The sequence below is a fragment of the Carcharhinus amblyrhynchos genome, chromosome 1 (assembly GCF_965287045.1).
Source record: "Carcharhinus amblyrhynchos chromosome 1, sCarAmb.v2.hapA, whole genome shotgun sequence".
Classification (NCBI taxonomy): Eukaryota; Metazoa; Chordata; class Chondrichthyes; order Carcharhiniformes; family Carcharhinidae; genus Carcharhinus; species Carcharhinus amblyrhynchos.
In genome coordinates, this window is record NC_137324.1 from 131,394,472 (window position 1) to 131,419,920 (window position 25,449).

At 36.5% G+C, this 25,449-nt stretch overlaps 1 protein-coding gene across 5 annotated transcripts in view; it reads left to right on the top strand.

The window, feature by feature from the left end:
* The window catches only part of fbxw7 (F-box and WD repeat domain containing 7), a 361,222-nt gene that overhangs the window by 191,380 nt on the left and 144,393 nt on the right, over window positions 1–25,449 (top strand). For 4 of the 5 annotated variants that reach the window (XM_080192746.1, XM_080192765.1, XM_080192757.1 and 1 more), the window contains one exon: window positions 21,659–22,159. In XM_080192746.1, the coding sequence (XP_080048872.1) occupies window positions 21,659–22,159 (501 nt within the window). Of the gene's footprint in view, window positions 1–19,089; window positions 19,120–21,658; window positions 22,160–25,449 lie in introns of those variants that run through there. The other variant, XM_080192774.1, reaches the window with a different exon arrangement.

A 25,449-nucleotide genomic window follows, 5' to 3' on the forward strand; every position in this document is an offset into this window, starting at 1 on the left:
AATGAAGTTGTTTATTTTAGAACAAAAGAAAAGTATTTAAATGGAAGAAAACTGCAATACAAAGGACTCGGGGGTAGTTGTGCTCAGTAGACAGAAAGCGAGCACATAGGTGCAGTCGGTAATCAGGAAGGCTAATGGAAAGTTGGTCCTTATTTCAGGGGGTTGAGCAAAAATGTGCACACAATGTCATTATGGGTTAAAACAGGAGAAACTGTTAAAAACAAATATTGGCTTAAGTGGTCCTAAACCTGTGGAATGAAATTTGTGCGAGATATAGGATGGAGAGCAATCTTGTTTTGCTCTGTGACATACCATGAGAATATAATCGTGGTGCCTAAGAATTGGACGTTGGGACAGGAATGGTAGAAAATCCCATTTGCGTCCAGTGCAAACATGGCAAAAGCTGAAGCTGTACAGCTCTGCAGACTCAGAGGGGACAGCTGTCAACACATCTCCAAAGCTACTGAGATTTCAAAGCAGGTCGCAGCACTGGTTGAAAACTACTGACTGTGTCATGCTGAAATCATCTAGAATCCTCTTCACAGTTAAATATGCTTCCTATTAGTTTGTGTGTTGCCGACAAATATTTGGCAAAATATATCTCATAGAGCTAAATCGAGATCGTTTCTATACACTGCTCATTTTCAATGACCTCAGCCCCGTATCCCAGGGAAAATCATTGTTTATATCCCAACATGTGGGAAAAAAATAATTTTCTACCCTGTCCTTTTTATCTTGATTTCTATCCATTCTGCCAGACTTTCTTAATACAATATGCACAAATTTTACGCATCGTGTAAATCCATATGTGCAACATACATTGTAGATTGCATTATCGAAAGGAATACACAGAACTGTTTTGTTAGACTCAGCTTGCGTTTTGTAAATTCATGATTCTGATCTTAATTAACATAATCTTTCTATGTGAATATTCATTTTAAGTTGTAGTATGGCATCAGAAGTACTTTATCCCTGTCTCCCTTTTAGAACAAAACTGTTACGTTCCTCGATGCAACTTGCAGCACTGTTTATTGCATGTACAATATTTCGAGATGTTTACTTTTTGGGATGAATACTTTTTCCCCCCCCACTTTGAATTTTACCAATTCTTTTCAATAATACTTCAGTATCTCTATAGCTGCTTAATTGCATGACTTGCTCCTCTTGCATCAATCATTCCAACTACAAGCTACTGTAGATTCCAAGCTAAAATTAAGATCAAAAGTTAAGATCAAATCCATTTAGTTTATTGTCATGATTTCACCTTCCATAGTATTGTTGCACTGGCCTTCAGCTCCCTTTAACTATTTGACTTTGTGTACAGAATATTTTTTGATTTTATTATACCTCCCAGTTTTTTTGTCATTCTCTTTGGGCTTTCTTCTTGTTTCCCTTCTATATTTTTAATGAATCAAGGACAACCACAGATTCAAATTGACAAAAGTCTAAAAACAGACAAATCTGAATTTACTTTTCTGAAAATTTTAACGCATATCGAAAGTGAAGAATTGAAGAATTTAAACCTGTTGGTTTATAGAGTGCAGATCACATGTTCAAGGACTTTGAGCACTTTGCCACTGAGCTCATTATATAAAAAAAATTAACATGATGCAAGCAAATGTGACAACCAAATTTGCACATCGTAAAATCACACAGATAATAAGATAGATATACAGTTAATCTGTCCAGTTATGTTGTTTGAGGAAAAAGTATAAGCCAGAACACCAGGTAATAGTGATCTGATTGAAACACTCAGATTCTGAAAGACTTGAAAAGGGAGATGCTGAGAGGATGGTATCCCTAGATGGGAATCTAGAGAGAGGAGATTCAGAGTGGGATTTTATGCCCTCACTCAAGCAAGACTGGAAATCTCCACCCGAAGTCAATAGAAATTTCTGTTGTCTGCCCTCACCCTCTCCGACTCTGGTAGGCGGGGCAGTAGAATTCTGGCAACAGTTTGAGTGAGGGGTCTTCAGTATAAAACTGAGGTGAGTTCTTCTGAGGGCCATTACTCCTTGGAATTCTGTAAGCAGCAGTAGAATCTGGGTCATTGAATATATTCAAGGCTGCATTGGGTGGATTTTTGATAAAACTGGGAGTTGAGAATTATGGAGGCAAGCAGGAAAGTGGAGTAATGAAATTGAGGGTATGATCAGATGTACCATGATCATCTTCAATGATGGAGCAGGCTTGAGAGAGAGAGCTAATGGCTTACTCTTCCTACTTATGTTCTTAATTCTCTTGCTTTATTTAAATCATGACATAAACTCCTTTATATTCACCTGAATTAACAGGTCTGTGTGCATTGTTGGAAATACTGAGTGATGGCACCTCTGACAGAGCAGTGTACTCAGTTCTGTATTGAAGTGTTGAAACTAAATTGTGTGTTCAGATCTCTGGAGTGCACCATGAACACTCCATGTGATTCAGAAACAAATGTTACTACTGAGCTAAGTGAAAATGCAGATTATTTATTTGAAGTGGAAGAGTTCATTAGCAGAGCTTGTTGCCTGTAAAGAACAACATGTTCTTGGAGGTGTTTCGTTAATCTTGCCTTTTTAACTTTGCATTGATGCTATGAGATTGGCATTGGAGTGAAGCGCTTCTTGGCCTCAGACTGCTGCTACATTTGTGTGCAAGTCAGGTGGCAAGGCACACTCTTAATCTAAAATCAGTGAAACTGCCTCCTGTAGGAAATATCTATTTCCTGTTTATTAGTTTACCCTGACCTGATAACGCTGCAGTTATGTTTCCTAAACTAAGCCTTAGCTGATACGCTTTCCCTGAATCAAATGAGTATTATTAGCATTTGCAATCCAATTAATTAAAAATAGTTATTTAAATTGACATGGAAGGTTAGGAATATATTTAGTGTATTGAGAATGATGGTGATGTATGCAGATATATTTCTCAATTTAACAGTTGAAATTGCAGTTAGAACGAGCATTGTTATACAACCCAAGAAAGGCAAATTGACTTAAAACACAAATTATTAATACTCAATTTATAAAGAATAAATTAGTATTTCACTTCTTTTCAGGAAGTATGTATTTAATTGAGGTAAACAATTTATTACAATTTGAGCAATAAAAACAAAATGCTGGAAACATTCAACTGATCTGGCAGCAACAGTGAGCAAAGGAGTTCGTGACCCAGATCTTCTGGTGAGTGGCAGAGTGGGAATGCAAGTACTGACAGTGTTCAAAAGCATAGCCTTTTTTTTATGCTGGAGTTTTGGGACCTTCCTGTCCTAGCTGCAGTGTGGGTCCATAACAAGGTGAATCTGGAGACCTGGTGGTGAGATGCAACTCCAACGACACCACACCTCTTTTTCATACAGGAGCTGCCTTCAGTTCAGCGAATTTTACGGTGTTACATATACCCATTATGTTTTTCATACAGGTTTCACCCTTAATCCTGCTTCCTGAACCTCTGAAATTTCTCGCTCTGTCAATCCCTCAACACTGCCTCCCTCCAACTGACACTGCTCACTGCCCCCATCCATATGAACAGCGGTTGGCCTTTCCTGACAAAGATTTGTCAATACATGCTGTCCAAATGTTCATTTATCTCTAATCTTAGCTTATTAAAAATAGTTTTGAAACTAATTTTTATGGATGATATAGTTGGATTGCTGCAGTAAGTCTGAAGTCAAGTATGTCTCACTTTGCAGATTTTCGCAACATTGACTTGTCTGCTGCTATAGCTTTTCACAGTGGAAGACTTCCACTTCTACAATATGACTTGATTTGCTGCATCCTAAAGTATAATTTTCCTTGGAGTTCATTTAAGTGCACTGGGGGAGCAGCCAAGAATGTTAAGTATTTTTGTGTTCCATGTTTTGTGTTCCATGTCTGTGTATACTATCCACAGGGAAAGAAGGATTATGCAATTTGAGAAATATAGAATGTTATAAAGTTACATTTATCAAAATTTTCATCCTGATACCAGCATGCTTCCTTGCCTAGTTTTAATTTTTCCTTTTGTCTGACTTGTTTGCTCTTTTCACAAGGGTATGACTTGCACTAAATTATTTTACCAATGAATGAAGTAGATTACAGTATTTAATGAAAATTTAGTTTCAAAACTGAAATTGGATTTTAGACTGTAGTACAAAGGTTTACAAAAATCCTGTGTTCTGGTTAATGTTCTTTTAGATTTGTATAATTTATGCTTCTTGGATATATTCTGAGGGTGTTGTTTCTGTGTTTGTAATTTTTCTGTTATATTTTGTTTTGAGATTTTTAGTAAATGTGATAGTATACCATGAGCAGACTTTATTTTAATGGCAAATATTGTTCCTGACTGTTTCAATTGATCTTTTGAGGAATCTTCATAGTCTTGAGCTGGTTAAAATTATCTCTACAAAAAATTGCAATGTTTACATAATTTTGGCAAGAGTGCTCTTGTGGAATTTTTCTTACCGTAATGAATTTGAAGGAAAGCCAGCTGAACAACAAAATCACAAGATCACTCTTCAGTATTGATATTGAAATTGTATTGAGCACTGCTATTGATTTAACATTACAGTTGGCATCTTTTAATTATTGTTTTATGTGGTTGATGCAATGATATTAATATGTAGATGCGAACTGAACAATATTTAAAGCTTGTACTGTATTAATTTTATCTCATTTGGCAAATATATTAAAAGTATTTATATTTCAAAAGATCTATGTCACTTAATTGTTCAGGAAACTGGTTTGTCAACTCAGCTGAAGTGAAGATCAGGAAGAAATGCTGATCTTCAAAATCACAGTATGATGGAGCATTTGAATGGAACACTTAATTCCTTGACTCCCAATGTAAACCACAATTAATTACAAATATCACATGGTGAGTGGGCTGGAATCTCTGTATGCTGCTCTATATGTCTGACATACTATAAAACAGTCAAAGTCCATACAAGCGTAATGTCCTCTCTATGCTGCATCATCAAAATCCCTGAGCCCCAACCCAAGAGGATCATCCACTGTTGCAGAAGTGTGACATTTACACTTCCCAAATCAGTTCCCTCTGTGGCATTGAGAAGATTGCCATTTATAGCTGACTCAACTGTGCAGAACTAATTTGTCTAGTACATCCAAGATGATGGACAAATCAGCTTGGTTGTTCGGGATAGTGAACACACTCTTGACAATCACAGATCTCTGAAGGTTGCCATTCAAGTGGATAGAGCTGTGAAAAAGGCTTATAGCGTATTAGCGTTTATTAACAGAGGGTTTGAGTTTAAGTTGTGGGGTTATGCTGCAACTATCCAGGACCTTGGTAAGACCACGTTTGGAATATTGTGTGCAGTTCTGGTCAGCTCGCTATAAGAAGGATGTGGAAGCATTGGAGAGAGTGCATAGGAGATTTACCAGGATGCTGCCTGGTTTGGAGGGTAGTTCTTATGAGGAAAGGTTGAGGGAGCTGGGGCTTTTCTCTTTAGAGCGGAGGAGGATAAGAGGCGACTTAATAGAAGTTTATAAGATGATAGGGTGGACGTTCAGAGAGTATTTCCTCAGGTGATGTCGTTGTTACAAGGGGGCATAACTATAAGGTTCATGGTGTGAGATATAGGAGGGTTATCCGAGGTAGATTGGTTGGTGTGTGGAATGCACGGCCTGCTGTGATAGTGGAGTCAGACACTTTAGGAACTTTCAAGCAGTTATTGGATAGGCATATGAAACACACCAGAATGATAGGGAGTGGGATAGCTTGATCTTGGGTTTGGACATAGCTCGGCACAACATCGAGGGTCAAAGGGCCTGTGCTGTGCTGTACTGTTCTATGTTAATCATCAGTAGAGATAACTGGATCCTACTCATCTAACTGCTGTGTGGTCATTTTGATTGCATACCCTACAGATCAAATGTATGCTTGCTTTCTCCATGATATTTCCATAATATACCATGCTCAAACAGTAAAACTTGATTATTTTAGAGTATTAATTCTGGGAAGAGAAACAGACAAATTTACATATTTGGTTTGGGTCAATTCATTGAGCATGTGATGTTACTCTAAATTGAATGCATTGGATAGATTTTCTGCTAATTCAAATCATAAATTTGTGGTGACACTTAAGATTTTGAGGAGATTTTTTGGTCAATTGATGTACATAAAACAAAGCAAGTAATGCAAATTGAAAATAAACATTGTGCTAGGTTTTAATTGAAATTATGCAGAAATACTTTGAGGAAAAAGAACCTCATCACATCAGATAATGTAATCCACTATAATTTTACAGTATCGCTGATTACTTCCATAAATATGTTGAATTTGTAGCATATGGACTCTTGCAGTAAAGAATTTAATGAGGGTTAATTAAAAATAGGGAAGAATAGCTAGTGTAATGCTAAAAAGGTTACTAAGTAGAAATACAGAATCATAATCATGAAGTGAAGTTTTTCTATTAAGATGGATAGTAAATCATTTATATATTGAAAGAATTTGCTAACTAGCTCCTGCTTCAGGCACTAGTTGGAATTGCACATATGAAATGTGAAAAGCTTAAAGTACTCTTCGCCTGATTGCTTTGAGTCTTTTTAATGTGGATAGAGCATCAACACACGCCTGTTGTGAATTTAAAATGGCTGGGCCATCTTGTTCGGCAGTGAAGAAAAATTAGACAGCATGGATCTATCATCCACTGGATATTGGTCTTGGAAGAATTCTCATCGTACTAGTTTGTGTGTTGAACCCTGCTCCAATTTTGTTTTATACATGGTTACTTGCACTTTCACAAGATGTGACACCAGAGTTGAAAGGATGGTGTTTTTCCAAAATGCCACCCATAGCTCAAATCTATTTCAGCGCAATTAACATTGGAAAGCATGTTTTAATACCTCACATTGAAGATAATTTTGAGTACCAGCATTTCACTGAACAGCCTAGTATCTGTTTGTAATGCCGAGATTTGTGATGTATATGAAGATTATTTCGCATGTAGAATTGTGATTATAAATGAAGACGGTTCACAAGTAGTGAATTTACTGAGCTTCAGAGCAAATTAATATGAAGAACTTGAGCTCTTGGTAAACAGGTGTATTGGCAGGAAGAGTTACCTTCTACATTAACACTTTGTTCAAGCAATCATATTGTGATGCCAATCTAAGTTACATATTTGATGATGACCACCTAAGCAATGATACCCCAGCAACCACAATTGTGTTATCACTGATGAAGCTGTATGTTATGTAGCGCTTCTATAAATTCCCCCCTTTATCTCCAAGTTCCAGTCATTTGACTTTTTAGATTTTTTTCTTTAATAGATTGCTAATATTGTAGGAGAATATTTTCTTCCTTGATCATCATATTTGTGTGCCAGTAAATGAGAATGTAAAGCTCTCTCTCACCTAGAACCCATTTAAAAGTGGACAAGTACAACAATTGCAGAGAAAACTTACCCTGTAACCAATATTGTAAAATCATAGATTAGTAAACACAGAAGCTGGTCATTTGACTCATCAAATCTGTCAACTCATTTAAAGAAGAATGTAGATAGTTTCAATTTCCTTTAGAAAATTGCTGTTAATTCTGTATCAGTCAGAACATTCCAAATTCTAACCACTCAATTCGGTATGAAGTTTCTAAAAAATCATTTTGCATCTCGTGCTTTCGTCTGTCTGTGTTATTGACCCTTCAGCCGTTGAAAACAGTTTAATCTAGTTTAACACTTAATAATCTTGGTGCCTCCAGGAAATCTATACTTCACCTTCTCCAGGTTTACCCACACTACTATAATCTCTTATACCTGGAACGTTTTAGTAAACCTTCTGTGTACCCTCTCTCAACTCGTCAGGTCTTTCCTAAAGTGTTGTGATAGAATTGGACACAATGTTCCATCTGGACTTGTGAACTAGTGTTTTATTAGGTTTAGTATAATTTGGCTTTTGTATGCTATAAGTCTATTTTTAAAAACTCACCTCTGTATGTTTTACTAACTATGAAAACCTGTCCTGTTGCATTCTAAGATTTGTACATTAACAGGAAAAATTACGGTGTTTTCAGACTCTTTAAAACTGTGGTATTTATCTTATTTTTGTGACTGTTTATGTATCAACTCACATGTTTCTGTCTGTTGAATTTCTTCTGCAATATAGCTGTGACTGCACTTCAGAAGTACTTCATTGGCTATCGAGTATTTTGAGATGTCCAATGAAAAACGCTATACAAATCCAAGTCATTTTTTTGCCATTCCACTAACTTATCTATGTGGTTTTGAAATCTATTATTTTATTCCTCACAGGCTATAGTTTCATGTCACACTCAAATTTCAAAATTGTACCCTGTAGACCCGGGTGCAAGACGTTAAGGAATATTAAACACATCAGTGGTCCTAATGCTGAACCGCTGTGTAACACCCTCCAGTCTGAAAAAAAGCTATTCATCTCAACTCTTGTATACTTCAGCCAATTTTGCATCCTAACTGCAACTACCACTTTTCTCCCATTTTCAGTTTTGCTAATGAGCCTAGTATGAAGTATTTTATCATACGTATACCTTCAACCGTTGCTGTTTTCACCAAAAAATTGAAGTTAGTCCAGACAAGATTTGCCCTTAACACATCCCTGCTGACTTTCCTTTGTTAGTCCATACTTAAGTAGCTGATAAATTTCTCCAGGATTATTGTTTCCAAAGGTTTCCCATCACTCTTGTTATACTGATTGGCTTGTAATTGCCACGTTTATCCTTCTCTCTTTTTGTTTGAACATCGTCACTGCTCTGATCCTCTGGCACAATCCTGTATATAAGGAGGATTGGACAAGTGTAGTCAGTCTATTAGGATAACTTATCACTTTAAGTATTGCTCATCTTTCTGGTATGCCCTATTCAATAATTTTTATTTCATTGCGTATCCCAATCTTTACATTTACTGAAGCTTCAGCAAAATTTGCTTCCTCGATGCATGTCGATGCAAAATCCTAATTTAATACTTCGTCATCTCATCTTCTATTAATACAGTACATTAACTTTTACCTTTTACCATTAATATATCTATAGAAGATATTTTTGGATTATTTTATGCTGCAACCAATCTATATTAATGCTTGAAGCTGTAGTTGTGTTTTTGAAAAGTACAACTTTTCCCCATTAAAACTAATGTAAAAGCTGAAGTTAAGTTCTGTAGGATCTTTCTCATCAGACAAAAGCATTGAAACGTAAGCTATCATTAGTTTACATTGCTATATTGATAAATTCCTATATTGGTAAATGAAGTAAAATAAATAAAATATAAAATTAAAAATAAAGCAGATAAACAAAATATGCTTACTATTTAATTGCTTCCTGTTCATGAGTCTCCAGCTCAGTGCCTATCCTGCTTAATAACTCTCTCACTTGCCACCCACCCCAACTCTGATCTTCCCTCCTGCTCCAGGCCTCTTCTGCTCCCCCACCCTACCAGCTGTTGAAAATCGTTCCTCTTGTGGACTTTCTTGCTTTCTTACCCTCATGTTTGCTGTGGACTCTTTCTTTTGCTGAACCACCTATTCCCCACCTCTCCCACTCATCTCTTCCCTCTTCTGAGCTCCAGCTGTAAACCACGGCGATGGAAATGAGCAACGAGAGGCAAGAAGAGCAGTTCTGATTTGAAGGAGGTAAACGGTAAATTGGAGGGTTGGCAGCAAGAGTGTTTGTGCCTTTTATATTGAGTCTGTCAGGAAACAGGTAGTTTTGATATTAGTATATGTGGGAGTGGTATTACGAACAAGATATAACTTTAAGTTTTATTTTGTTTCTGCATAAGAAACAATTAAAACTTCAGTTAGCTTCATGCTAAACAAAGGTACCTGCATATGTGTGAGTTTTAGTCATTTTGAATTGTCCAAAATCAATTCTCTTCTTGCATTTAGAAGTGCACTAAAGCAGAATCATAGAATCCCTACAGTGCAGAAGGAGGCCATTTGGCCCATTGAGCCTGCATCAACAACAATTCCACCCAGATCCTATCCCTGTAACACCACATATTTACCCTGCTAATCTCACTGACACTAAAGGGCAATTTAGCATGGCCAATTTACAACTTAAGGGTGCTATTTCCGCATCAAGCATAGCTGATCAGGAGTCTCTCCCACTCTTAGCACCAGCCGTTGGCGTGTTGGAAGGATTCGCAAGTTGACACTCAATCTGTTTGGCCATATTATGAATGCACCTTGGCCACCAAGTCCTAAGGTGGGACTTGAACTAGGGGTTTCTGGTTCAGAGGCAGGGATGCTATCCATTTTGCCACAAGACTACCATTTTACAGATTGTAAAGTGGTTTGTAATTATCAGATTATATTGTAATTAACAGGTTTACAGCATGAAATAAAACAGCATTTAAGGGAAACCAAGGCTGTTGGTTTTGAGTTTAATTTTACACTGGACCCAGGACTCTCCAAATGAACAAAAGAAAGTCCAGAACCCAGGGAGTTGGCTAAAAAGTATTTCTAAGGATGACAATTAATGAAAAGTTGAATAAGGTTCTGTTGGGTGAAGCGAAGTAACAAGTATAGAAAGTCCTTTGAGTTAAAGAGACAGCTGAAGAACCAGATTGGTCTCAGAGTATGGCGTGTCTAACCACTTCTGGCCTATTGGCTTACATGGACTGTGCACTTACCAAGAACATTAAATTTAAGATATTTTGTAATTTGTGGAGTCCTTATAAATCTACGTTTCCCTGCAGATATAGTAGGAATGAGGGAGTAATGTTTTACAGTTAATCTTGTTTAAGAAATGTTTTATTATTTTGTTAAAAGTTAATCGGCAATCCTAAGACTCTTCATCCACGTCATTAAAACGATAAAAAATGGTATGATCTATTGAGCCAGAGTTGCCCTGTGGGATCAGACTGTCCAGTGGTAATATCAGCTGGGATCATAATGAGTGATTTCCTATTGTGTAGCATAGGTCTTTTTTTTTTGTTTCCTCTTCCATTTTAATTCCATCATCCAGGAGCTCTGACTTTGATTTCCCAGAAGTGACAAGTGAGGACAAATACCTGTCCGTAGCTCAAACATAGATTAGAATAATTGAAAGGAAATGCCACCTCACTTGAAATTACAAAATAAAAATGAAGTGTATTTACTTCAAAGTTGGAGAAATCCAACTTTGAGATGTATGAATTTGTATATATTTACATTTTGGGTAAAAGGGGCTATTTTAATTTTTTTCCTTTTATTCATAGTCTTCCAGCAAATTGTATACCAGCTAATAGGATGGTAGCCCACACTGGAAAGTTTTATGGACTCCCATAATCCATATAATGATTGGAGCCAATATGAATCCACTGGAGTACTTCACTGAACGTCAAACCAGAGGTTCAAAGTTTATTCACTAGAGCAGTCTGAAAGGCAGGTTGAACCCTACAGTTTTTGACCTGCTACCTCTCCACCAAAGATTTCCTTCCTGGTTTTGTGGGTTATCTATGATCAAAATCCATTTCGTATTTCTTCGTCTATATATGCTCCCAAAGAGAAGTTTCATTTTAAGTTGTACCAGCTTTTTGAGTATGCAACAAAAGTTTGGAAAGTTATGTCATTTTCAGATCATCTTTGGAGTACTGTTACATTGCAGCCTGCCTTCGTTAGCCAGACTTGAATCAACCTTACAATGGCCGTTGGCAGCCAGAAAATGTTAAATATATTTGAATGTCAGAGGCGGCCTGAGTGATTGTTGTAAAAGATACTTTAAGTATAATATTTCATTGGCAGGACTGGAAAAGTGGTTCTGGAGAGTGCAAGTGGCTAGGGGCTAAATTTAAAAGTGGAACCTTAAAGGTAATTATTTCTGGATTATAACCTAAACCACAAGCAAATTGGAGTAAGGTAAATGTGAGTCTGAGATTGGTGTCGTAAAAATAGTTTGATTCGTTGGCCACTGGCACCAGTACTAAGGAAAGTGGTCTATGTGTGGCAGGAAGGAGTGGGGTGTACAAATGTAAGATTGCACCCTGCAGACTAAACTAGAGGTTGTGAAAATAATAAAAGGACAGAATTAAAAAAACCACTGTCTGATGGCACAAATAGAAATAAAAAGGTATAATCTAGTTGCCGTTCTGAAGGTGTGGCTGCAAAGTGGCCAAGGCTGAGAACTGAATATTCAAGGGTGTTCAGTATTTAGGAAGAATCGGTGAAAAGGAGCTGGGGTAAGTACTGTTAGTGAAAGATAATAAGGATTATACTAATGTATATTAGTGTGAATGAATCTTTGATCAGAAGATAGAGATGTAGAATTAATTTGGGTCGAGTTAAGAAACAACAAGGGCAGCTAACATTCATAGACATTTTTAGGGTACCAAACTGTAGTGGCAATATAGTAAGTGCACAATAAAAATCATGAAGTTAAAGGTGCATGTAACAAGTGCAATACAGTAATAGTGGAGACGAAAGTCTACATTATTGACTGGGTAAACCTAATTAGCATCCTGTGGAGGATGAATTCCTGGAATGTATGCAAGGTGGTTGTCTAGAATGCTATATTGGGGAACCAAATGAAGAACAGGCTATTTTAGATCTAGTTTTTTTTTTAGCTGTATCTAACTGAATCCAATCAAATCCAATCAGGGTTCAATTCAAAGTCTCAGGTAGTCAGACATTACAGATCCAAGCTGACCAGACAGGCAAGCCTTTTCCTGTCTTGGGCTTAGTCTACATGATCAAAGCTGATGGGAGCAGCATTGCACCCCCTTCAGTGTTTGATCTCATTTGCCTCTTAGCCAAAAGGCCAAGATACCATTTTAAAAAATTGCTTCAAATGAAGCCTCAGTGTTACCTCATTGGTTTCAATCAAATGCAGGACAGCAAAACTATACTTGATCTTAGCTAGAAGATCTAGTATTGGTATAACCATACCAGATGTTATTTGCTGAGCAAACCAAATTCCAGAAGGAAATTTGTCTTACTGACCATAACCCTTTTTTTTGTAGGATCTTTAGGAGAAACCTACTGATCTCAAGAACATGGAATTCCACTCACACTTCTGTGATTTTTAAAATTGGAAGATTTATTAACAGGAAGAAAAGAAAACCTAAGCGCACAAGTTCAAAGTTACAGTTTAAAAACACTTATACAAAATCTCCCCATCCATTCCCTAATGCAAATTTCTAAACATACCCTATATATATGAATCCACTTCACCATGGCCTCCTAATATAAATGTATGCATTTAGCACCATTGCCTGTTTTACCCCTGAACTCATCCAAACAAGTTGTAATTTTTCTCCAGTTTAATTAAATCATTATACACACCTAATCTTCTTTACAGAATAACACCATATTCCCAAAAAATATATTTTTAAAAAATCCATCCTCTCCATATTGTGCAATGAGAAAGGGTAAATTGATAAACTCCTTGTAAAAGAATCTCCTTGGGTGAGTAACCGTGATATGATAGAATGTTGTATTAAGTTTGAAAGCATTGTTGATCAATCCATAACTAGGATCTTAAATCTAAACAAAGGATGAATGAAGGCACGAGGAACAAACTGGTGGTGGTAGATTGGGAAACTGCATTAATGCAACAAAGTTGGTAGATCTCTAGGATCTGATGATCCATATCAAAAAGTGTTAGAAGAGGTGACTGTAGAGATTGTTGACATGTTAGTGGTAATCTTCCAAGATTCTCTAGATTTAGGAATTATTTCTGCAGATTAGAAGGTAACAAATGTAACTTCACTGTTTAAGAAAGGAGGGAAGGAGAAAATGGGGAACTACACACCGGTGAGTCTGACATCAGTAGGGAAAATGCTAGAATTTATCATAAAGAAAATGATAACTCAGCACTTAGAAAATAATGGTAGGAAATAATGAATGGATTGGGTAGAGTCAATATGGATTTATGAAGGGAAAATTACATTTGACAAACCTGTTAAAGGTTTTTTGAAACTTTTCAGTGCAGAAAGAGGCTCTTCAGCCATCAAGCATGCAATTGACTTTCAAAGAGCATTTTACCCAGACCCACCGCCCTGTCCTATCTCTATACCCCCATGCATTTACCGTGGCTAATTCACTGAGCATGTATATCTTAGGACTGTGGAAGGAAACCACAGCACCTGGAGGAAACCCACAAGGATGCAGAATACAGAAGGGAGCATCAGTGGATTTTCAGAGGACTTTGATAAAGTTCCATGCTGAGGTTAGTAAGCAAATTTGGTGCACATAATACACCAGTAATGAACGGGCACAGATTGAGAATTGGTTAATGGACAGAAATTGCAGTAGAAATAAACAGGTCATTCTTAAGTAAGCAGGTTGTGAATTAGTGGGTTATGGCAAGGGCCCAGCTATTATAATCCATTTCAATGATTTGGGCCTGAGGACCAAACGTAATATTTTCAATGACACAAAACTATATGAAAAGGTGAGTTGTGTGGAAGATGCAAAGGGGGACCAAAGAGGAAAAATTGCATTTTCAGACTGAATTCATGATGCAAATCAACATGAAACACCCTGCTAACCTGGTAACGGAGGTATGGAAAAATCTTATGCTTCCACCTCCCCGTCACTCCTTTTGTTCCCTATTAGTGAGGAATACTTCTGTTGACCATCTTACTTAATAATTTCAAAAATTTTCATAGTCATCTGCCCTTTGGAATTTGAGTATTTTTTTTCTCATGATGACTTTAGTCCAACGGATGAATCTTACAGTCATTTCATTGCAAAGGGAAAAGTTATGAAGGTTGTGTAATTATCATTTGGCAAATGGAAATAGCTTCTGTAAACTTGGGAGGACAACTTTATTTTGCTAATTGTTGAAACAAGGAGAAATTTGGTTATGGAAGAGCAATTCCAAAGCAGCACGCCCAGTTAAACATGAAATGCATTGGATATATTTCTTCTGTGGTTTGTAATTTCCTTATTGGTGACAGACCAGCACAACTGGATAGTACTGTCTCCCCTTAATGAAGCCCTATTCTGGACTAACGGATATAGTAAAGCTTGGCACTTCAGTGCATGGCTTGGATGTTACTGTATTGTTCGAAGTGCCATGTTCTGGTATGCTATATGGGGCATCATCTGCTTGTTCAAATGCACATAATGAATCTTATGTAATATTACAGGAAGAGCAATATGTTCTCCTGGTCAACATTCTTCCTTAAAACAATATCAGAAACAATGACCTGCTAATTAATTAATTTTTCTGTTTGGCAGAAGCTTGGCAGTTTACTGTTCCATGGTGCGTCATTTTTTATTCATTCGTGGGACATTGTTGTTACTGGCTAGCCAGTATGTATTGCCCATTCCTTGTTGCCTGAGGGCAGTTGAGAGTCATATATAAGCCAGACCAAGTAAGGACGGCAGATTTCCTTCCTTAAAGAACGTTAGTGAGCAATCAACAATGGTTTCGTGGTCATCAGTTAATCCTTAATTCCAGATTTTTTTAAATTGAATTCATATTCCACCATCTATCGTGGTGGGATTCGAACCCGGGTCCCCAGAACATTATGGCACAGTAATTAGCACTGCTGCCTCACAGCACAAAGACCCAGGTTCAATTCTGACTGTGTGGAGTTTGCACATTCTCCCTGTGGCTGCGTAGGTTTCCTCCCACACTTCAAAGATGTGTGTGTGATAGGTGGATTGGCCATGCCAAATTGTTCTTTAGTGTCGGGGGGTTAGCGGGGTAAATGGATGGGGTTACGGGATCAAGAGTCTGGGTGTGATTGTTGTGGATGCAAGCTTGATGGGCCGAATGACCTCCTTTTGTACTGTAGGGATTCTATGATTAACTGTGTTTCTGGATTAATAGTCCAACAATATCACGAGACCACTGCCTCCTTTAATTCTCCATGACAATGTTTCTATTAATCCAAGTCTACTTGCCAACCAAGTCAGCACTATTTTCATGCTCCCTAAATTATTGTTCCCTGGTATTATTGTGAACTGTCCCTGTAAGTTCAAGGTGAAAAATTTCAATGGCATGTCTCCCCTTCCTCCTAGGTGGTTTTAAGGTCACTATCATTGCTGACTCTTGTTTTAAGTATTTAATGTAGCGCTGCTTATATCTGCTATTGAAATTCCTTCAAACTTATAGCACCTTAAGTGTGTTTTTATTTCTGACATGGGATATTTCAACTTTCTTCATCCACAGAATTTCAGTATTATTGCTGGAGTGATTGCATCGACACCAAACTTCTTATCGAACTACTATTATGTTGAATGAATGCTCAAATATTAGTATCTAATTGAAGATGAATGAAACAAGATGAAAGAAAGAAGAACTTGCAAACTTTTTTTTTTATCAGCAAATAGGAAATAGGGGCAGGAGTCTGGATACTAGTTTTGAGCCTGCACCACCATTTATTAAGATCATGGTTGATGCTCTATCTCAACTCCACTTTACTGCCATAACATTATATCCCTTGATTCTATTGGAGTTTAAAAAAAAACCTTGTCAAATTTATCTTTGAATATATTCAACGACTGAGCATCCGTAGCCCTCTGGGGGTAGAGAATTCCAAAGATTCACAACCTCCTGAGTGAAGAAATTGCTCTGTTTCCATCCTGTTCCTTTATCCTGAGGCAATGACTCATACTTCTAGACCTTCCTGTCAATGGAATCATCCCATCAATATCGCTACTGCTAAATCCACTCAGAATCTTACATTTCGATGAGATCATCTTACTCTTCTAAATTCCAAAGTTTAAGCCAATTCTACTTGATCTTTCTTCATAAGATAGCTCTGTAATTTCTCTAATCCCAAGAACAATCTAGTGAACCTTTATTGCACTCCCTTAGGCAAATATAGGTGACGAGGTAGAACACAGATCAAACGTGCTCTCATCAAAGCACTTGAAATTGCAGCAAGATTTACTACTTTTGTACTCCAAAATGTGGCACACCAACCTGGTAAATGCATAATCTAGGACTTGCGCTCATGCTGAGCAGAACAGAGCTAATGATCCCACAACCAATGGATCAGATCAAATTTTTGCAGTTCTGGCACATGCAGTTAAGAAGTGGACATTAGTTGTTTAATGGAAGGAGGAGAAGGTGGCATGAACACCTCCACCCTCAGTGATGTCAAACACCAAGGCGTACTTGGATGTATACTTTCTTGAGTTTATAATAGCAATACTAGCAATGTTAATGGAAAGCATTTCTTGAAATTTTCTTGTGCTTTAAAATGGTTGCCATCCACAATCTTGGTCTTGGAGGAAATATCCACGGTATATAGGAGTTTGTTCTGCTCTAGCTGTCCCTCGTTGACTGCAATCACATGATTCAACATTTCACAAGGTTTAATTTTTCTTTAATGTATTTGATAAAGTATTAAATGGTTATAAATTTTTTGCTTTGCATTACCACTTCTACAATAGATACTTTTCCTTAAAGGAAAGATGAAAAGGCGCACAACTAAAGCCAAATCAGCCATTGATGCTGAACTACCACTTGGCCCACTTCATGTTAAATCTTCAGCCTTAGACTCTAATTAGCCTATCGGCTATTTTTGGGACACCACAATCTGAAAACAAATCTGAAAAAAAATCAGTAAAAATGTGTTTCTTCCTCTCAGTCTCTCAAACCCTATACAAATCAGTAAAAAAGAAAGATGCACATACTGAAAAGGTATGCACTATGATCTCTCAATTGTTGTGAAGCCAAGCTGTGAGCATCATATTGTTTAAAATCCAGATTTTAATTTTAATGGCTAGGCTGTCAACTATGAAATTTACAAGGTAAAAAGAAGGTTTGCATTTATATAGCACCTTTCACAACTTTAATTTGCAAAGCATTTCATAACCAATTATTTTTAAAATGTAGCTGCATTTGTAGTGTGCAAATAGTTTTAAAAAGAGTTAATCTTGATGTTTTGAATTAAGAGTACTTCTGCAGGAATTGAAGTCCTCTTATAAGTGGCATAAAAATGATTGCTTCTTACAATGATTTCAATGTTTGCACAGAGGGGCTGCCCAAGCTGTCCAATTTTCTACTGCAGCTTTTGACTCCCTAAGGAGTTCTTTGTGACTTATGGGCATATGACGGACAAGATTGCAATGCAAATCCTCGCTTCTGTTTATGAAAAGAGGATTTTTACATTATGTGTGTACTTTGCACAGCTGTTTTTTTAAAAAACATTTTTGATCCTCCTGTAAATGTAAGACTAATATACAACATCTGACACTAGAATTGTTATTTCCTTTCTGGTTGCAATAACTGGTTTAGGAAGAACTGCTGCATTGATAAATATTTCATACAGCACACAAATGAGGTTTTAGTTGTGATAAGATAACCTGTCAGTATGCTTCATGTGGTGAAATGCATGCTGGGTAGACTGTTAGTCAGATTCACACTGAGCCTGATGCAATGGCTGCTAAAAAGGCAAAATGAGACTGGTTGCTTATTTGCTGATCTTGATGCTTCTAGGGGTTTAGATGTGGCAATCGTATTCCTACTGAGAAGCATGCAATGGTTAGGAAAAGGAAATCTGAATATCCTTTTCTACACTGAGCGAAGGAGAATTGCACAAGTCTTGATGCCTACTGGGAAGGGTAACTGGGCTGTTTAGTCTTTATTATTGATTGGAATGTACAGGTAACCTCTCAGTTAAAATTCTGTCCCTGTGGAATGCTGATACTATATTGGTTGGAGAGTAAATTCATTCATGCTTTATTTATTGAGTCCAGAGCTCACTGTGATCATGAGTGGTTAAAATGTGATGCTTTTCTGTTGTCTTTCTGTATATCTTTATAATTTTTAAAATAAATACTTTGGCTAATTATAGACTCATGTCTCATTTGCAATTTGCATTGGACACTACTCACTAAAACCAGGATCTGTCATGAGGAATTTCTGATTTTGTGTCAGATGTTTGAAATGAAATGTTTTTACTAACATACCATTGACAATTTTTTAAAAATACTTGAGCATTTTGAGGGACACAAAGTAGTGTCTATAAAACAGTTGGAATGAAAGAAAACAACCTGTCTTTATTTGATGAATATATAGGTACATCTGTTTTGTGCCATTTTTGCAATTTGCATAGGTGTGCAGTTTTGTATATTAAGTTTAAACTGTTAGAAATACGTAACTGCAGTATAGCTATTTAGAAAAATGTTGCACCTTATACAAAGAACGTAGAGAAATTAATTTCGCTAGTACAACAATGTTCTCTTTTTATCCAGAATACAAAACCAAAAGTGAAACATTTAACGGGTGAGTCATAATGATTTTTAAAAGTGAAATTGTGAAAACTTGGACGATGTATGCTGTACTTTGTTTCACTCATTGACCATAACTAATTTCAAGTGTATTGATGTAAAAAGAACCACTTGCGTGCTTTTAATTTCAATTCCAGGGCTAAAGCTAAATTGAAAATATAAAGATTGTCTTAAAAAAACATTTTTTCCCTGAAACATTATACATTATGTCTGAAATTCTGACATTTAGAAATTCTGCTATTTAATGTATACTGACCATCAAGATCTCAATCTTTCTGGTGTTTTACCAGGTTCTCCTCTTCAAGCATTTACTTCATTTAAAAATCTTCAGGCAGAGTTGCTGACACTTATTAAAGCTTTCTGAAAAGTATTACCATTCTTTTTGAATAGTTGTCATAGAAGCAAATAATTCATTTGGCATGTTTATGATTGTGTGACATCAAAAATTAAATTGTTGATATTATTATGTATTTGAAATTATGAATTTTTGTTTGAACCTTAAGCTGATTAGATGCTTTGCCTCACATAATGCAATGTGTACAAAGTACTAGATTTAGTGGCAGTGGAATGATTGTAAATAAGAAACTGAACATATGCTTGACAAGAAGGATTGAAGTGGGAAAAGATATAACTTTAGAATCTAACAGCATAGTTTTCTTTTGCTATAATCACGTTGCAATGATGGATCGCTTCATATTTCATGTTGACAAGTTAAATTGCACATTTATCTTGCCCTGGGCGAGTACCAATATTTCATTGCATCCATCCCCAGGTGGATCGCAATTGTGTTTTCAGGCAGCCTGCACCTAACTAACTAGTGACTTTTGTAAGCTAGTTTGTTAATAAAACATGAATTCACTGCAAATCTGTATTCTGTAAACCACAAACTGAGAAAGTTGGTTTTAAGATACTTTTTTCTATGTGGTACAGCACATTCTAAAACTGTAGTTTATGGAGCAATATTTTAATGTATAATTTTCTTATTTGAGAAGCATTTATAAAGCTTCTGGATTTGTATTTAAATGCTTTCATAGATCAGAACTCCTCCTATGACATGCAGATTCCCTATCTTTATGATAATTATTAGTATCTACTTAGCAAATTATAGGAGAGCTGTACTGTGTATACACAATCCACCATTAGAAGCCAGATGTTTAATACTGCTTTGTGTGAACATTATATCATAGTGTGAAATAATATTTGATTGGGGTTATATGGTAAGCTTTGAATCCTTATCCTTGCTATTCTGAGGTGCTGTACTCAACATTCAGATAAATTAATTATTAATGTAGTTGAAAGTGACACTGTGCAGCAGATATTGACACTTCCATTCTCAAGTTGTACAGAAGGCTTTGTTGGTACGTAGAATTATTGGAATGGTGTTTGCAATTTTCACTCAAGGTTTTATTTTAGAAAATGTTATAGAAAGTGGAAATTGAATTGTTTCAGTATCAGATGATTTTTGTTTCCTATATATGGGGTAATATTTTAACATGTACATAAATTGAAACCTGATCACATTTTTCCATTGAAGCATAGGAATAAAAAAAATCACCATTTAAAAAAGCATTTTCATGAATGACCTTTCTAACAGTTCCTTTGATTGTTCAGTGAAGAATAAAATCACTACATCTGAGTTATAGAAACCAGGATGATGCATGGTTTGAATTAGCTGACTGTAGGGGGGTATTATAATTGGTCACACTATCATGAGGTTAAGAAAAGAATTACTTGTCTGGCTGCTATTCCTTACTGCTAAATCACCATCCTTGCTGCAAGTATCTTGCAAGGATAAGTTCATTTGTGGCTTAGGTGTCCTCCATATTTAAATAGCCCACCAGCACTCAATGTTGTGGTTCAAGTTGTGAAAACTAATCACATGAAGGGCACTTATGGAGCATCTCAATACCTGGGGAGGAAGGGAACAACATTGTAGTTGAAAATAATAAAAGTGGGTAAAAGTTTTTGGGCAGGTTGATCAATAATTCTATTCTAGCATCTGCATTTTAGCCATTTACATGAAAAGATATTGAAGTATGTGTACATGGATGTAATTTGTTCCATAATTTTTTTGGTGAAATTCTAATTAATGCAAACAGATTTTACTATGAATTTAGTTCTGTGAAAATTCAAACTTCAGTTATTTGTATTCCCTAACATTTTCTCTGGATCAAGTCATAGCAAAGCTTACAAATATTTTAAAAGCAAAAGACTGCGAGTGCTGGAAATCTGAAATGCAAATATTTTATTTGTTTTGTGTGATATCTTTGAAAATAAATTGAATTGTACTTGCCTACGTTTAGCCCACTAGACTATGATTAAAAAATTAGACCATAAAAGTTATTAACCAAACATACTTTAATAAATAATCAGAATAGAATTTTAATTCACTGAAATGATTTGCAGTAGACAAAGAAATTGTTTTAATTTTAAGTTACATCAACTTAAAACATGTGAATATGTTAGTTCAAAACTTGTACAAGTGTGTTAGGGGAGTGCAATTTTTGATTTAATCTCATGTCCTCTGTTCTCAGGTTTCAGCAACTTGTACACCGTCTGCCAATCTGGTGAAGGTTCAAGAAGTAGCAAGCTGGCTGTTGGAAATGAACCAGGAATTGCTGTCTGGAGGCAGCAAGAGACGTCGAACTGGGGGATCCCTTAGAGGTAATGCCTCATTGAGTCATGGAGAGGAGGAGCAAATGAACAGAGTGGTGGAGGAGCAAGAAGGGCATTGTGTAAGGAATGCTGGTGACAATGGTGCTGAGGCAAGCAGCAGCACCAATGATGAAGCCCAAGTTGCTACAGCAGAGAAAGAAGAAAACAACAACCAAATCACAGTAGAGGCAAAGGAAGAGAACAAAGAGGAGGAACAAGAGGATGGTGAAGAGGAAATGGACCAAGACAGTGATGACTTTGAACAATCGGATGATAGTGGTAGAGAAGAAAATAGCACAAGTGGAAATGATATAACTGATCAAAATTATAATATTGATATTGCCATCCAACAGCCACTGGCACTGTTAACTAAGAATCAGGTAAGTGAGTATTTGTTTATGATCGTGTAAAGCTGAACTGAACATATGTTAATGTCTTATAATCAATTGAATTTATAGTATAATGCTATCTATAAAATCTATAAAAAGTCAATGACGAGTCTGTTTTGTTGTAAGCACAACTATCGTTGTAAACAAATTGCAAATTGATATTGATGGATTAAGGATCAACTGGGTAATATTTATGTGCTAGTATGTTGCAAAATATCACCACATCATTGCTTAGGTCTAGGGCATGACCCTTTTTAGCTTAAGAACTTTCTTTAAAAAATTGTTCAAAATAAAAACTCTTGAGATGTGCAAGATTGGAAAAACTAAAGAATGAAGTAAAGGCTACTTAGAGTGGAAAAATATTTATTGCGAATCTATGGAATGTTATGCACTTACATGATGGCTGCGAAAAGTCATTTGCTTAAACTTTCTGATACATATAAGAATGACTTCAGTTTTTATGGAATTTCATTTAATTTCCCTCTTGTATGTAGAGCAAGCAAAAATCCAGTTTCTCCATCCTGGCGTTGGGTATTTTAGTTTTCAAGTTGGATCTTGAGGCTAGACAAATCTTGAATTTGTCTTTGACTTGATCAGCCTTTTCCTGGACAAGCTTAATGGCACATTTTTTCCACTTTAAGTTGAATGTTTGTTGGCAAAGGCTTTGAATTTTGTTAACTTGTTCACTGTTTAACTACTGTTTTATTTAAACTTGTCGGATTTTAAAATTCATAAAGGTACAATTAAAGTTAAACCAGGCCTTGAATTAATTAATGCAATGATAGCTTGAACCAGTAAGTCTTTGTTTTGCTGCTTGAGTGGATTGAATTGCACATGTGGGTAAGGAAGAGTTTGCTAAAATATAACTCATTTTCTGTTTCAGTAGAAGCAGAAAAGTTTGTGACTAAATAAATTGTGACAATAGTCCAGTAGAAGCAGAAAAGTTTGTGACTAAATATAACTGCACCATTGTAGATTGGTAATATAAATACTATTAAATGGAAGCTGCATATAAGATGTTAAACAGTCAGGTGTGACTCCAAAGTTGCAGGTTGCGGACTCTTGGTTTAGCTGTTAGAGTATTAAGTTAAATCAGGTACTGATTAAAGTAATTTCCCAGTTTTAAGTCTTTTTTATGGCTTGTGATTCATTTGCTCAGAAATGCCAATTTGGTATGGACATCTTATTGATGCTTCAATATGTAGGAGTGCAAATGGTTTTCCTGTTTTTCCTTGCTGTGGCTTGGTATATTGTGTTATAAAAAATGTTTGAATTTGAGAGTTAAGCATGGTCACATGAGCCATTGCAAAATTCTTAACTAACAATGTAATATTGGATTCTGCTCAAAGGTATGAAAACTATGTCCATCAAAATTAACTTTGATATTTGTAATCAGCTGAGTGAAGTTGACTATAAATGCTGTCCAGTTATTTGCCAAATGGTTTTGTTTTGTAATACAGTTAAATAACTATCTTCTAATTTAGGATTGGGCATAGTAATGAAGAACACCACATGATTATGTTTAATTGCCTGTGGGATCCGGGATATATAGTTGTTACTTTTAAAAAATGCGTTGATTAGGAAAAGCCAGCGTGGAATTCTAAAGTGGTAGTCATGTTTAATTTCCTGGAGCTTTTTGAGGAAGTAACAAAGTGTCGATGAGGGTAATGCTGTTGATGAGATGCACATGGACTTACAGAAGGCATTCATTACAGTGCCACACAACTGACTTGTGAGAAAAGTTATAGCCCGTGGATTAAAAGGTGACCAATGGGAACAAGATGCAAGGGTCAGCTGACCCAGTAAAACATGGAACCAATCACAGAGTGATGTAATAGTCAGCTGACCAACTGATTCACTATAAATAAGGAACTATGTAGAATTGTGGGAAGCTTGGAGAGGCCCAGGTTTGAAGTAATGATGTTTCTTTATGAAACCCTTTCTTTGATTTATAAGTTGGAGTAAGTTTTGTTGTTGTTTCATTGGCTGCATTTTGAAGAGTTCCTTCTGAAGAAGCATTGGTAGCAGAGGAAAACCCATCGTAATTTGGTGTTTGTTTTTGAAAAACTGCTACAATCATGGCGGAAGTAAACCATTGGGAATTGATTGTCCTTCTGTCTTTTCAGATGCCAAACCATATTGGCAATGGAAGGCAGATGTTGAAATGTGGATCCTTGTTATCACAATAGATCATAGATCATACTGAAAAAAAGCAAGCTATGGCATTAGCTTTGTCACTTCCAGTAAGGGGCGAGATAAGAAGCAGAGTATTTTATGATTGGACAGCAGATGCCCTAAATAGAGAAGGGCTACAGGTCCTGCTACAATACTTAGATTTTACCAGAAAGATGAGTTCTTGGAGAATTGTAAAGGATGGGTGATATTTGACAGGGCTAGGAGACAAGACACCCAGTCCATGGAAGAGTATATCATGGATTTTGATAGGGGGCCGTAACAGGCTAATAAAATTTTAATTTGGAGATTCCAGATGCAGTGTTTGCCTTTAAGGTGTTGGACTGTGCATGTCTGCCGCATATGGATACTCTTTTAGTAATGACTGAAATACAGTTAAGGAGAACAGAGTCCTTCTGTGATCAAATGGCAGCATCATTAAAAAAAGTTTTTTGGGAAACGGTCCTTCCCCACCATCTTGTTCAATGCAGACCAGAATGCCATAGCACCCAGAACAAAGGAATCAATGGTGACTCGAGCACGTGCCGGACCAAATGGTACACTAAGGCCTTTAAGTAGAGACAGTTACCTTAATAAGAGACCTAGTGTTGAAACCGGTTATAACCGATTTGAAAATGGGAAAAGAAGACTCGTGGGACGCTGATAAAAGATGTTTAAATCGAAGGAATGCTAGAGGGAGTGTGAATTGCTGTTTCCAATGCGATTTCCCCACATCACTAGATTGTAAACTGTCCAAAAAGAAGAAATCATGCCTTTGAAACCACATGTGACACAGAAACATGGAAACCAATAGTGACGAGGATAAGGACCAGGAAGCCTTTGTTTTGGTGGCAGAAAAATTGAGTCCCATAATGAGCGTTCTGATGATGGACTCTTTCAGCTGTGCTGTTTTAGATGGTGGATGTATGTCCATTCTCTGCAGCCAAGATTGATTAGATTGTTATTTAGGGTCGCTTGATCATAAAGACCAAAAGAAAGTAAAAGAACATGACAGTTCTACTTGCTTTAGATTTGGAGATGACAACACCAACATCCTCCAAAAAGACAATACTTCCCTGTAAGATGCAGGAATCAGTTTAGTTATAAGC